Source organism: Diadema antillarum, unplaced genomic scaffold, assembly GCF_040938485.1.
Source record: "Diadema antillarum isolate AM-2024a unplaced genomic scaffold, OU_Dant_1.0 scf00000182, whole genome shotgun sequence".
NCBI classification, from domain to species: Eukaryota; Metazoa; Echinodermata; class Echinoidea; order Diadematoida; family Diadematidae; genus Diadema; species Diadema antillarum.
Window position 1 is genome coordinate 321,242 of NW_027271071.1, and position 16,120 is coordinate 337,361.

The 16,120-nt window shown below is 38.2% G+C and overlaps 1 protein-coding gene across 1 annotated transcript in view; it reads left to right on the forward strand.

The window, feature by feature from the left end:
* LOC139723169 (lysosomal-trafficking regulator-like) overlaps positions 1-16,120 on the forward strand; it is a 151,709-nt gene that overhangs the window by 95,729 nt on the left and 39,860 nt on the right. Inside the window, exons 8-12 of the mRNA XM_071634430.1 lie at positions 962-1,129; positions 2,412-2,565; positions 5,633-5,697; positions 7,138-7,339; positions 13,647-13,756. Of these exons, the coding sequence (XP_071490531.1) occupies positions 962-1,129; positions 2,412-2,565; positions 5,633-5,697; positions 7,138-7,339; positions 13,647-13,756 (699 nt within the window). The remainder of the gene's footprint in view (positions 1-961; positions 1,130-2,411; positions 2,566-5,632; positions 5,698-7,137; positions 7,340-13,646; positions 13,757-16,120) is intronic.

Genomic DNA, 16,120 nt, shown 5'->3' on the forward strand with positions numbered 1-16,120 from the left:
TCACTCATATCTCATGAATAATTATTTGAATGAGAGAAATCTCCAAGCATGCATCAACAAACAAACAAATGACATACAGAACATGCTCTAACAAGAAAAAATGCCATGAGTTGTTTTTGGCAATATCTCAAAATCTTATATTTAGAATGGGTTAATCGTTCTTAGAGAACTTTTTCTTCATGTTTTGCATTTATCTCTGTCCTACACACATATGTTACATTCAGGCCTCTTTCTCTTCTCTTTTTTTTTTTAAACTTACACAAGCATGTACCTGGGGGTGTTGGTGTAGGGGTATACTTCAACCAGTGCCTTTGCATGCATGCTGCCTACAACTCCTTTTGAATCCATTCTGTGCTTAGGCACCGAGCTGTAAATTGCCATGATTTTTCCATCAGCATTGAGATCAGATACCAATAATTCTTCCAAACTTCAGTCACCCCTTATTATAAGTTAGCAAGTCCACACTGGTGTAACTAGTGTGCCTCAATTCAAGAAGAAAGCTATATGGTAGCACAATAGGGATGAGGGGATTAGGTAATCTTTCTTTATTCGAAGTTTATAAACAAAATAATGTCTGTGCCAATCTGAGAAGAGAGAATTCCTGCAGACATGCCAGTTGGTGAGCAGTAATTAACAAAACGCAGTAAGGTTTAAGTGCTGTTTATAAATCTCTTTGCATCTTAACTTCAATCAGCTAAGCGTTCAGTCCTTTGATATTTTGATTGTCCTCTTTTTCCTCCAATTCAATACCTGGTATGCATGCAATTACACCCAGCCATTCTGCACAGTGGTGATTTTGGTCACACAGTCTTGTCAGTCATGATTGGTATGGTTTGAAAATACAGTCTATTCTGTGATTTGTTGACAAGCAGTCCAAAAAACGAAGATAGCCAGTGAAAAGTTAATGATATGAGAGTGAGATGAATGCCAAATACCTGGACGAATTCTGTGAACAATGCAGGGGGAAGGAATGTACCAGGTCCTGGCCACTTTGAAACACCACCTACTGGAGGCCAATGTACTCAGCTCCCACCTGGGTAGGTCCATTGCAGACACCCTACTGAAGCTGGCTCAGCTTGAGCCCCTGGACTCCTCCCAGTACCAGATCTGTCGGCTCTCACGGAGCTCAGTAAGTAGACCACTGTCTCTGTTTCCTTTTGCAGGGATTTCTAAATCCAGAGTGTATATGTGTAAAGATGACTGAATGTTTGGAAACCTGAAGAAGAGATGGAATAGATACTATTAAAGTCAAAGGACAAATTTCAGTGCTGGCAAGTGAATAGATTCTCTCTAACAAACAAAATTTGAAATCTCTAGTGCTAAGGCACATTAATGCTCTACTCTGGATTTAAAAAAGTGCACACAATGTGATCCAAGCTCTTTATGCCACTAATTTTTACGTAGAGAAATCATTCATTCAACAGAAACGGTATCTTGGGGGAAGTCAGTTTGGGTTTGTACAGAAAAGTGTTTTTTCTTCGGTATGCTGGCTAGAGATAGGGAGCTAATGTGCACATGCTGTTAAAGAGAGGTTTTTGGATGGCAAGATGAATAAGGGTAGACGCTAGAGGACAATTGCAGAGTATGTAGTAAAATGGAAAAAGTGGTCGCATTAGATATGCACTGTTTTATGCCAAGAGTAAGCATAGTGTCTGGACCAACCAAACAAGGCTAGGTGAAATGACATTTTTACTCTCCCCACATAGATGTGAGAATTCTTCCTGTAATAATGATTCAATCTTAACTTCCTATAATGATGATTTTTATCTTATCTTCCTGCAATTATGATTTCAGTCTTTTGAATCTTCTGAAATATTATTTCAATCTTATATCATGTAATGATGATTCAATCTCAACTTGCTGTAATGATGGTTTCAATCTTATCTTCCTATAATGATCATTACAAACTTAGCTTCCTATAATGATCATTTCAATCTTAATTTGCTGTACTTGATGATTTCAATCTTATCTTCCTATAATGATGGCTACACATCATTTCAGTGCCACAATCATAAGAATGCGAAATTGGATGAATGTCATACTTTCTACTCTCACAATGTAGATGGGCGATTTCTTCCTGTAATGATAATTCAGTATTATCTTCCTATAATGATGATTACAAAGTTAACTTCCTATAATGATGGCTACACATAATTTCAGTGCCACAATCATAAGAATGTGAAATTGGATGAATGTCATACTTTCTACTCTCACAACATAGATGAGCGATTTCTTCCTGTAATGATGCTTCAGTATTATCTTCCTATAATGATGATTACAAAGTTAACTTCCTGTAATGATGATTTCAATCTTAACTTCCCATAATGATGGCTACACATCATTTCGGTGCCACTATCATAAGAATGTGAAATTGGATGAGTGTCACCACGAAGTCGTCTCTGTCCTTGCAGGGGAGAGAGGAGGCAGCGGATTCCATCGACTGGAATCTTGAGGAGCTCCAGGAGGCGTCGGACGAACAGAGCAGTGAACTGAGCGACCCCTGGAGCACAGAGGGAGGATACGAGGCTGACAGTGAGACTGACAACAGGGACAAAAATAATGCCAGTAAGAATGCTTTATGACTTCTTTTTTTTGTTAAAGGTAATGTTTACCTTCTGGAGCAGTGATTTTAAAAAGTTCAAGTTATCACATGTGATGCATATGTGTAGGTCAGTTGTATCACAAAACATCCTACCATATGAAAATTTTGCAATAAAGCCTAAAATATAAAGAGATATCACTGTTTTTCTCATTAAACAATAACTGTAGACAGTTTAGTCTAGAGACAATTTTATCATAACTATTGTTCACATTTTGTTTATTTTACCATACTTAACCCTAACTGCACTGGGGGGGGGGGGGGGGCCTCGGAGGCCCCCCCCTCGACATTTCGCACAATTACTCTGCAACACGCAATGCTCTCGCCGCGATGCTCCATGACTTTTTTCTTTTGAGTTTCCCGCACATTTTGACACCAAATTTGTGACGCCTGGGGGTACGGTTCTGAAGTTACATGACTTTTTGTACATGCACGTGAGGCCAAAAATGGCTAAAAAATGTGATTTTGTGTACAAAGTCAATGCAAATTGAGTTTTTTCACATGGTTCATATAAATATGCTTATTTCTACTCTCAATGGCTAGAATTAGTTTGTTTTAGGAGTATTATGCTTCAAAAAGTGTCTGTGACAAATTTTGTTACAAAAAACAAAAACAAAAGGTCGAAAAAACAAAGAAATACATAAGAAATTCATGAAACAATAAAATAAATAAGAAATTAATTTTGATACTGAATTTCTTTTTCAAGTACATTTGCTAAGAATGCCACAAAGATTAATTATACCAAAAATGAGCACTTTTGGAGCTTTATTTACTGATTTAGATGAAAGATTCTGATTTCTTGCATAAATTATCATAATTAATCAAAATAAAATAAAAGAAGACTATTTTGGAAAATTTAAAAACACGATCTTGTAGATTACATCACACACTACCATTGTGCAAAGTTCCGCGGCGATCGCGCGATCCACAGCCGAGATCTTAAGGGGGGCCCTTGAGGCCCCCCCCCCCCCTCCCCCCCAGTCTTTCAAGCTACCAAAATAGTCCAGTCTTTTTAGGGTTAACATTGATTATACTGATTTAAACTTTTTTGCACTGGTTGCTTCTATCCCTAACTCTCATTGTAGAACTATTTTAAAGCACTAAGCTCGGTTTGTGTTTCATCTGCAAATGGTAAATAATGCCTTTAACATAGTAATGAAAATCTCTGCCCAAGGCCACATTTTCCACAGCTGATTGAATTCTCTGAATGCAATTCTGAATTCTGTGGAATCAGTGGGGCAGTTTCAATATGCAGCATTGTGCATTATTTGCATGTTATTTATGTATGCTTGCCTCTGATAAGTTAGTTTGACATTTATAAATCTCTGCTATTATCTCACTGTTTCAGGGTTATGAGGAGTGCACATTTCTATCTAGCTGTGAGGGTGTGTATGTTGTTTTAGAGGCATAAGAAGGGGAAAGCACTGGGAATTCTGACCTTCATTTATTGACATTTTATGTTTCGTCAGGAGTGTCACTCATTTGGAAGCCCTTCAAAGTATTTCATAAAGTTTCATACAAAATTTCCACAGTCTTATGACATAGTATGTGTGAAACTACAGCTCAAACTATGTTCTGGTTATTGAGAAATGATCTGTTTCTTGAAATTGCAACAACAAAGCATTACAGCAAAGGCGATCTGACTTGAACAAGTCCCATGAACTCACATTCGTGTTGGTACTTTGAAATGTAACAAAACCTTCCCTTCTTAAATTTTGTGTTAACTATGCTTTGAGTCTCATCATGAAATCACTTGCACCCTGACGAAAACCTACACTGTAAGATGAAATGATAATGTTTGTTTTTCATTTAAAAAGGAGGCACTTGACAAACATATGCCCAAAATAAGACATGCTGATTAAGAAAGCAAACAATAATTTTCAATTCAATACAATTTTCAGTTAAATTCAATTATACTTAACACACATCCCCTTTCTTTACTTTAATTCACAATTTGCCTGTCCACTAAATTGGTTAAAACTGCTTTACCTGTATTCATTCCTTTCTTTTGTTTGCATTCGCTAAGCACTTCAAGAAATGGCCATCAAAATATTTTCTGTTAATTACGTTCTAATTCAGGTCAGTGAAGAAGAGAGGTCAGTTTTGTAAGATCGACTATCAACCAACACATAGACACATGTCTTGAATTACGTTATCAGCACACTTAGAATGCCCTTTAATCCATATCAGTTCAGATCAAGAGATGAATGAAATCAGATATGATCAAACAAATACAAAAAAATCACACGCATTTGTGTGTGCGTGCAAGTATGTGTGTGTGTGTGTGTGTGTGTGTGTGTGTGTGTGTGTGTGTGTGCGTGTGTTTAAGAGTACCTCATTTTCCGGGGCAAAGGTCAAGGAAGATATTAATTATATAAGGCTGGACACCGTATATTGAAATCATGATGTTTGCAGAAGATTCTTCTCGTTTGGAAACTAGTTAATCATTGACACATATCTGATTAGTTAAATAATATTTTTCTGACATTAGGGAAATTGGTGAAGACAATGAGGAAAAGGAAACCAGCACAAATATGGCCAACATTTCCTGAATCAACACAAACAAGATACCAAGAAAAGTGTGGCATTTCATAAAGTTGAAATGGTCCACACTGATGCTCTCAGATATTCTATACTTGAATACCTTACCAGGCATGGTCTTTGACCCTATTTGAAAAGAATAGAAGGGGGAAAGGGCTTTATGCATCCCTGATATACCTGATAACAATAGGTGAATCAGGCATAACCAAACATTTTGTACAAAGTATTCACCTACGCTCAGACAGAACAATACAGGAAACTTTGTTTATGGGTCACACACACACACACACTCATGACCATTCAAAACATTGTTAGCACTTTGTGCTCCAGAATTAGTTCACACTGCAGTGACCTAATTCAGGAAGAAGGGCAAGGTCAAGGTGATGGTGGACAGGTGGCTTGCTTGAGTGACCCTCTTGTGAATTGTTATTCAAACTGACCTTTGACCTGGTTCTTTCTCGTTTTGTCTCTCTTTGTATTACAATGATACAGATAGCAAACCAGACAGAGAAGACCTAGTTTTTGCCCAGTCTCAACAGACCCTGGTCTACCCTCAAGTAAGTGTCAATGTCACATCAGTCTAATCATTATCTACATTGTATGCTTTTGTGCTGTGTTCTGTGTAACATATGTACATATATCAGGGCTCAACACTATTTTTTTTTCTTTCTGAGGGCCCATTAGGCTATGAAAATCAACGTTGAATTTGAGATGTCAGTGGCCCGAAAAAGAAATGTAGCGGCACTACATTTGTATATAAAAGGAAACAAAGCAATCTATTTTGAATCTTAGTTGCCCGGTCAGGCCACCAATAGATATGCTTTATGAAAGTTTGGTGGCTTGACATCAGTTTTGTTTTTTTTTTGTTTTGTTTTTTTATTTATATATATATTTTTTTTGGGGGGGGGGAAGTGCTTTTTGTAAACTTATTTTAGTTGAGTTCGCTTATTTATTGTGTATTGCTTAGGTTAAAGAGGGATAGTTATATCATTGTAGCATAGTGTGTTCTGTGTTTGTGTATGCTGAATTTATATGCAGTTTATGTTCATAAATGCCATGGTGTGAAGGCACGTATAAGTGAATGCAAATTGATTTCTATGTGAAAGATTGCATGTGTTATTGTTTTACACACTTCTGTTTGCTTAAAGAGATATGTCAATGAAGGATTATAACTCAGGGGGATGTGGGGGTTTCCCTAATAGACCGTAAATGATTGATAATGATGTGTAACATTGTATTTGCCAAACATTGGCAGTTACCCAAGTACATATCCGAGATCCGGGAAAACTTGTAAAACCAACCGTGTTTGATGCTATTGGGATTTAGTGATGGACCTTGTGGAATATAATTGACTGATTTCATTTCAAAAGAGTCTCGTTCTATATGATAACTCTGTTAATGCAAAACAATGTTTGTAGCACTTTATCAATTCAGATTTCCAATGCCCAACCCTGCCATGGACAGACATCATGTTAGTTGGGTTTTGGGGTATTATACCACGGTAGCATTCATTCCTGGTCTTTGAAATCTTTTGTTGCTATCTGTGTCAGTGGATATTGTTTCCAAGTGTCTCAAGGGTTAATTCCAACTAATACCCTATAATATTTTAGATGTGCCATATAGATTCAATTCCAATTCCAATTTCCAAACAATGTATATCATGTGATTGGAATTTGGTTTGGTGACCCAGCTACCAAGCTTGCATGCAAATTTTCCATTGGTTCTTGTATGTAGGTGTGTTCTATGATGCTAGACTTTCTGTCATGTTTCTCAAAGGTTAACAACAAGTGATATGTCATTCGGGCTTGCTTTGATTTCTCAGCTACCATGCATCCAAGGAAACTTTTAGATAGTTTCTGTTGCTAGGTGTGTTCTGTAATGATCAGTACCCCTAAGTTTCTCAAAGAGTAATTACAAGTAATATTTCACTATAGTTTACTTTGATGACCTTGGTTCGACAATTTAATTCAAATCTTCTAAACTGTTCCCGTTGCTAGGTGTGTCAGGTGATGCTGGAGGTCCTGGCCGCCAGTGATGCCATCTCCAGGAAGAACGTCCTCTACTTCCTCCTCAACCAGCTCATCTCCCTGGTGAAGGCCAGTGATGCCTGCAAGGATTGCCTCACCCAGTGTGGGGTGCCTTCCATCATCCTGGACGGGTACAGGAGCATCCTACAGCAGGATGAGGAGAGCACATCAGGTTGGTGTTGGCTCTTTGTGGGGATCACCTTTTTATGCACTTTTGAGTGATTACCTTCACCGTTTGACTTGTCTGCACATCAGGGGTGTATTTTGTATAAAGATTTTTTTGCAAGTATTTAATGTAATTTAAGTGAATTTCATTTATTTTCACTTTTCAACTAAATTTGCATTAAAAGTATGTGATATCAAGTGTGATAGCACTGGCAGAATATTGTAAGCGCCAATGAGTATACTCACTGAAGCACAATCTTAGATACAGTTGATGGACTGTTTTCAAACCGTTAATCAGTGTAATTATAATAATTACAATAATTGTAATCATTGCAACATTAATAAGAGCAAACCTCTCAATGATTGTGAAATGGGCCCCAGGTTTGTTTCAGACCTTTGATGGCAATCTTTTTCTTCATTTTCCTTTTTGATGTTCTTGAATTGCTTTGTTATATCACATAGTATGTTTTGCAATATCAATGTCTTCAAATATTTTAAGCCTTTTCTATCTGTTAGTAAGGCAGGGCTCGACACTAACGGTGGCCCGGTGGCCCAGGGCCACCAAAAATGAAAGTCGGGCCACCAAATTTTAAAAAAGGGCAAATTTGGTGGCCCGCCTCGGGCCACCAAAATTTTTTGAAAAGTATGTCAATAAATTCGTAACTTTTTGCGCCGGAAATTAGCAGTTAAATTTGTTTAAAGGATGGATGAAAAGAGCTGAATGAGTGCCTAAGAGTGAGTGTTGCAAGTTTGTTGAAGTTTATTTATGAGTAAATATGTCCAACTTCTAATTCTTACTATCATAAAACTTAAATATTTGACTCATTAAAAAAAAGAACTTCTAATGTTTTTTATTGTTTTTTTCGGGACACCAAATTTTTCTCTCGGGCCACCAAAAATTTGAAATTTAGGATTTTGGTGGCCCCATCGGGCCACCAAACATAAAAGTTAGTGTCGAGCCATGAGTAAGGCTATACACAAAGAACAGATAGAAAACTCATTCAAGAATGACTTTTACCACTTACTATCAAAATCTTCAATCTTCCATTCTGTTTTGTTTTTCCTTTGTGTGTGTGCATTTGTGCTCAAAACAAAGACCTGATACTGTAGCTCATAAGATATTCTGTAGTGATTGTGGATAAAAACTCACCATGATATGAAAATGATGTAGCTTAAATGCAGTTTCCTTTGAAGGATGTAATGGAAGTTGTCATATGTCATTATCTGCCTGCAAGTGAACTCAATGATCCACAGTCAAACGGGTTCCATCTGTGTTATTGCTTTCATTTTGTAAACTGGCAATGTCTATGGCATGAGCATTCATGTCACATTGTCACTCATGTGGCCATGCGGTAGAATTTCATGGTTACATGATGATGCAGGACTATCATTGAATTCTGAATATCTATGTATATGCTGAAAACATAACGATCGCGTCTGAAATAACCGTACCAGCAGCCACTAACAGGGCCATGTGGCCCTTATGATATAGAGGCAGCCAGAAGCTCTCTTGGCACATCCTTGCCCCCTGTTGTCATTGAGAGATTCCCAGGAAATTCATGAGCAAAGATTTCCAAGAGAGAACAGCACAAATGACTGCATACTGGTACTTGAAATGTGGTCCCCAAGTATAGACCTACCAGTATTCTGTTTTAAAACAGTGTAATTTGTGTCGGCCATAACTGAAGGGCTTCCAAAATACTTGTAGGAAGAAAAGATGATTCAGGGGGTTATGCAGTGAGTCAGGTGCATTGCTACATCAGTGGATGTAATAGCAACTATTGTTACGGATACTGGAGCCCCAAAGTTGTGGCTAAAATAGACATTAACATAAAAAAGAAAAACCTCACTTGAACCGAACCAGTCTATAGATCCCAGGGAACAGCTTTCATTACCAAAGTGATTTATTTATCCATTCATGTGACACCTTATGTCTGGTCTATACTGTTTGCTGCTAATAAGCCAGGTGGTAGTTTCACTTCGTGCATAAACAGAAAAAGGTCACCTGTACTATAGGCATGTTGGTTTTTAGATTCACTGAGATAAGCATCTGTGATATGATTATTCATGTAATCATTGATATAAAAAGTGCTGCCAGCACATTGCTTGCCAGCACATCCACCAGACAGTACGCATGGTATTTGGCAATATTTGTAGAAAAAGGCTGGTAATGCATTCAATGCAAAACAAAGACATTGATGCTTCCCCATGTGTTAATTGACAGACCATTCTGGTCACTTGGTCTATGCAAGGTCATTCTTTGTTTGAACATGATTTATGAATTCCATAAATTGTTACTTCGGGCAAGCAGATAATATGCATTATGTTGTGTTGAAAACAGGTGAAGTGGTTAAACCAATTGAGAAAAAGGAAGGGTAATTTGTACCATCATGCATATGAGCTGTAAACTGGTTTAATTGCAAGTACCAGGTAACCATGGGCAAATCACAGAGGGTCAGTAGCATCCATCCATTTTCTGTTGTGCCTTTGGAGTGGACCGTATAGCTGTGTTAGCTCCATGCTGTCTGAGAGGAAGTAAAAACCTGTGTGAACAGGAGTTTAGATCCTGTATGTACAGGAGCTGTAACTCTCTCACACATGGGATCTCCATTTCCTGTCCTCTTGACAGAGTGTTCTGGCTACTTTCCGGATGGGATGGCCTAGTAACACACAACATTGCCATGTTGGACTCTCTGGGCCGTGATCTAGAGCCGTTTGATGGCGAGGCTGACTCAATTCTGATAGAGCCAGCCACCTTTCTGCTACAGTTAAAGGTTTTAAGACATACAAATGCATGTTGATTTGTGTTGATTCATGATACCCTCAACATCACTTTTGCAGTGAAACGAGTATCTAGAAACATTCCATATTGTATTTTTAGATAATTTTTCTTCTATTTTTCTTCAGATTACTTGGATACGCCCTCAAGAAACTTTCCAAACCAAGATTCTGGTTGTGACCTCATCTGTCAATCATTGCTAAAGTACTTGGACCCCGTTTACAGTGCGGGGCTGGGCCGAGCCGCGGCCGAGCCCCGCAATTTTGTCCATTTACACTGCCGGGCTCGGCCGCGCTTTAATTCAAACCTTTCAATATTTTGTCGTAGTGGCACTCTGCTTGTAAACAAACACAATTTGGTATAGTCTGGTTTTCAGACCCTTTGCCAGCTGGATTCCATGGCGACGAAGTCGCCATTTGGGCAAAGGACTTTGCCGAAGGAAAAATCCTTTGCAGGACAAAACCACCTTAAACTATACTAGTTTTCAACGTTGAGGGGGGTTAATATCCTGAATAACGAAATAGTACGGGCAGAGGGTTTGGAAGCCAGACTAAAATTGGCTGCGCATTTGGCCCAGTTTGCGTTTACACTGAGAAAAGGCCGGGCTCGGCCGCGGCCCGGCCGCGGCCGAGACCACCTCCAGAGCATGGCCAAATGCGCGGCCAATTTTGGCCCCGCATTTGGCCTTTTGCGCGTTTACACTGAAATGAAAGCGTGGCTCGGCCGCGGCCAAGCCTCGCACTGTAAACGGGATCTAATATGATTAACGAAAGACATTGGAATGCACCCTCCCCGAGACCGAGCACAATTTACATGTTCCCTCACCAAGTCTTTTGGTTATTCACATTAAAGGGGATAGCTAGTAACTGATCAGTGGGAATCAGTGGGAATGCTGAGGGATGATTGTTCCAATCCTTGTAGGATTCATTTAAGAGTACATTATATATCTATTCTTGTGTGAAAATTATTTGCTTCAGAATGGTCTCATATTCAAGTAATGTGCAGTTTAATGTTTCCAGGTAAGCGTCCCTGGTCTGTGATGGGGCATTAATCTGCACATTACTTGAATATGAGACCGTTCTGAAGCAAATAATTTTCACACAAGGGTAGATATATAATGTACTCTTAAATGAATCCCACAAGGATTGGAACAATCATCCCTCAGCATTCCCACTGATTCCCACTGATCGGTTACTAGCCATCCCCTTTAATATCACAAAAATGTGCAAGTAATGCTGAGTCAAGGGGAAGGTGCATTCCAATGTCTTTTGTTAAACATATCAGTACTTTAGCAATGATTGACAGATGAGGTCACAACCAGAATCTTGGTTTGGAAAGTTTTTTGTGGGCCTATCCAAGTAATCTGAAGAAAAATTATCTAAAGATATGTGGATTGTTTCTCGATATTCGTTTCACCGCCAAAGTGATGTTGAGGACATCATGAATCAACACAGATCAACATGCATTTGTATGTCTTAACACCTTTAAATCAGGGCAGTGATTTGGCTCAGTCAGTAGCACATCTGCCTCCCAATCCAGATGACCTGCTATGATTCTCGAGTCTAGTTGAGCAATGTTGTGTGTAATCATACCGTCCCCTCTGGTAGGAGGCAAAAACGCTCTGTCCCTCGGGTAGGACATACATGGAGTTCCACGATATTTGCTCTTGCAACAATTGCTCCCATGATATATCAGCACACTAAGCCAAGCATAAATTCAACCCACAAACATAACCCTAACCCTAATCCTAATTCTCATATCAAACTACACCTAAAACCCTACCACAACTTTAATCTTAACCCTAAGTCCTTGGAGAAAATAAGACCGGAGCAATTGTCGCAGGAGCAAATGTCGTGTCACCATAAATGGAGGTCCCATGTATGAGAGGGTCACAACGCATGCACCTGAAAGATCCCATTCCACTCATTCATTGTAAAGAGCAGAATGTTAACCCAGTATGTGGCCTACCTACACGTACCTACCCACACAAGATTATCTTCTTGATAAGCTACATGTACATACGGTGTATGTATGACGAGGCACATGTCTCCCTCAAAGCAAGGAGCCATTCAAAGCAGACAGCTAACATTATGTCGAATTTGAAATTTGATGTGTTTGAGTGGCTAAGGATCTCACTTTTCTTTTTTTTTTTCTCTCTTTTCTTTTCTTTTCATGATAGGAATATAGGAACATGTAGGTGATATGATATAGATGACATGATGTAGGAACATATTTGGGATGTTCTTTAATAAAACAGGGATATATATGCAATATCAGACTACTTCTACAAATCATTAGGAAGGATCTAACATAAATCTTATCTTCAATGTGTGGAACACTGTCAAACTTGATGTCTGTAAAACTTTTCAGATGATGACTTTAGTCAGGGCTCGCACTAACGGTGGCCCGGTGACCCGGGGCCACCAAAAATGAAAGTCGGGCCACCAAATTTTAAAAAAGGGCAAATTTGGTGGCCCGAGCTGGACCACCAATTTTTTTTTGAAAAGTATGTCAATAAATTCATAACTTTTTTTGTGCCGGAAATGCATAAATGCATGCAGTGGGTATGTGACTCATTAAAAAAACCCAGGACTTTTAATGTTTTTCATTGTTTTTTGGGGGGGCCACCAAATTTTTCTCTCGGACCACCAATAATTTGAAATTGATGATTTTGGTGGCCCCATCGGGCCACCAAAAAAAAAAATTAGTTTGGAGCCCTGCTATAGTAAATACAAAATATTGATTTTACTGTGTATCCTCCTAATCATTGATACAGAGTACATGAGCTGTATTTATTTTTTGACTTTTTTTTTCAGAATTTATGTTTTGTGTATCTAGAAATATGACAATTATTTTTTTGTGTTTTTGCAAAAAAGAAAAATGTACAAATTTGTTAAATGTTGATATTCATGTAAAATGATGTTCAAACCTTTATAAGCTGATGACCATGCTGAAAATCACGGTGCACTTTCTTGAGATGACCACTAATTGTGCAGTTGTTTGGAATAACTTGCTTGAATTCACAGTATAGGCCTAAGTACAGTAGTTTGAAATTTCCATAGTATCAGTGCGCTTGACACATTGTGTATATACCAACAGACATCCAAAGGTGATTGCTTGCTTACATGTGTGTGTGCAAAGTAGGCCTATTTTGTGCTTGTTTTATTCCATGAACTGAATTTCAATCATGGATTTCATTTAAACTTCCTCCGTGAAGTCTTTACTTTGTAACTGTTGTGTGTAGATAACTGCTTTGCTTTGAATCATACTTACCATTTTGTTGTTAAAATATGACATGCAGAAGAACTGACATTAACAGAAGCAGCTCAGTATTCCTCTTTAACAATATTAAATCATGTTCCAGTTGTGAGTGTGGTCGTAACTATTTTATTTGTTGTTGTTGGGATTTTTTATTTATTTTTTTTTTGGGGGGGGGATCTTTTTGCATATATCATTTCAAACTTGTAAAAAAAAAGATACATTTTCCTTGATGGCACTTAAATAACTCTTATTAAATTCGTTGTTTTCTGATTAGTGGAGAGGGCACTTCTTCTGGAGCTGTTCTCTGAGCTGGTGGAGAGTAGCATCACGTCGGCCCAGCTACGAGGCTACCTCACTCTCTTCCAGGCGCCCTCACCCCCAATGGTAGGTTCACAAAACTGTTCCCACATCTAGTCACCTTTACCAGTAACGTGAGACAAACTTTTCCCATGAGGTGTCAACGTACAAGTGAATTTTTGTTTCATATAATGTCATTCTAATCAATGTACAAGTGAACATTTGTTTCATTTAATTTCATTCTATTCAATTCTATTCAGTATCACCTCATTTGTCTTCATTTCTGTCATTCTTTTCTTTACATTTCAATTCTTTGAATTAATTCTATTTCATTCCACTCTATTCTAATCATTCCATTCTACATCATTTCTTTTCATTTCAAGCCTTTTTTTATTTCTTTTCAATTCTGTATTAATTTGATTTATCATCATTTTATTTCCATATCCCCCTATTCCATTCCTCTTCATTTGATTTCATTTAATTCTGTTATTTCTTTCCAATCTTGTAATTTCAGTTCACTTTTCATATTACTTTATATCTTTTATACCACTTTATTTCAATTGATTGTTTTACTCATTTCTGCTGGAAAGTTGTGTATGACATTTGATAATGGAGAGAAAGATGAACAAAATTGTGGCAGTTTCTGGGTGTTTTTTTTTTTTTTTTCATGTTCTCTTCCAAATTAACTTCCAAATGCGCCTCTATAGTGGTTTGCTATCATGCCAAATCAGTGCCCACCTTCCAACACAGATGAAGGTTCACCTTTATTTGGGTCATAACCATTGGGATTGTACCTCTTATCAGTTCAGCCTGTGTCGTTAAACAAACATGAATGATCATTGAGGCATCTCTACATGACAAGAGTATGGTTTTGTTTGTTCAACTATACAGCAAATAAAGAAAAGTTTGAGAGGCACAAAATTTCATGACAATGGATGATTGAGGACAATGTTTTGAGTTAGACACACCACTAGTAGAAGGCTTTGACTATACCAGAGTCCATCTAGTACAAATACTTCATATCCCAGGGTTCATGACCACAAGAGCTGCAGCAGGAAGTTTGGTTTTGCTGCCTCATGATCAAACTGTTGCCTTGTTATCCAAAGTTTTGCTGAATGTCACTTTATGTATAAAACTGACATCATATGATGATGAAGCTGATAACGCTGCACTCTGGATCCTGCCGGTTGTCTGCGATGAATAAGATGGGAGCTCACAAATGAATAAATCTGCTTCCTTTCTGCATATATTCCACTGGTTATTGTCATAGGAAGGTAGATGCTACTTCATGAAGAGAATAGCGCATAGTTGTGGCTGCACAAAATGTTATAATGCAAAGAAACTTGTGATGTGAATTAGATGGATATGATTTATAGGTAGTTAGATCAAATTGGTACAGAGTGCATGAATAGCTGGACAGTGCTTGTGAGCTCCAAATTGATTCTTTTCTTTTAAAAACTGAAGCTCTAACAAGCACTGTATGAGTGACACCTTTTTAAAGGTGGTGGACACATAAATAATGTAGTCTTCTGTCATTATACAGCATTGGCCTGACAAGGAACCTGTAGTTGCTCCAGAAGTGAAAACAGTATGGCTGGATCATAGATTGCTGTGAATTTTTATAGAGTGTGCCAGGGTGTTAATACAACATGTCAGTGTAATCCTCATCTTGGGCAGAGATTAATTGATTATGTCTGGTAGTAGGCCTCGAAGAGTACAGTGCACAAAATGACTGACTGACTGAGAGCATAGAAAATATCATGAAACCAATGCATGGATATCAATCTGAAGCATGGCATCAAACTAGTATGTGTGGAGAAAGTACTGCATGAGGTTTTCAGGAAAGATTTGACTTTTAACACTTAAGTTCCAAGATATTGTAGTGGCTTTGAGGATTAATGCTTAGATATGAATCTGACGCATGGCATAAGACTAGATGTGTAGAGATAGTACTGCATAAAGTTTTCAGAAAAGATTGACTTTTTACCTGTTTGTTATGAGATATTGTAATCGCTTTGAGGATTAACGAATGGTAAGTGAGGTTCTGGTAGGCAGCAGGTTAAGGCTGGGAATAGTGTTGATTGAGAAGTTACAAAATTGATATTGTGACCCGCTACAACAAAAGGATCCGAAAGTCGGGGGAGGTCAATTTTCTGAAATGGCATGACATTATTCCCTTACTCTTCCGCTTTTATTTCATATATAACAAGACTCATAAAAGTACTCTGTTGCGGAGATATCGATGATTTTATGAGAGCATGTCGAGTGGTCTAGGAAATCAGTGTTTCGAGAAAACCCCCTTCAAAGTTTTCCTTCCGACGCAATTGTGATCAAGGGGAGGCAAGACAGTTTTCACCTCATGACAATAGAAGGCACGCTCCTAGCAACCTCCGCGATGTTCATTCAAGCTTAGCGCCAGCGGTCCATGCACAACCAATCAGTAACCAGGAT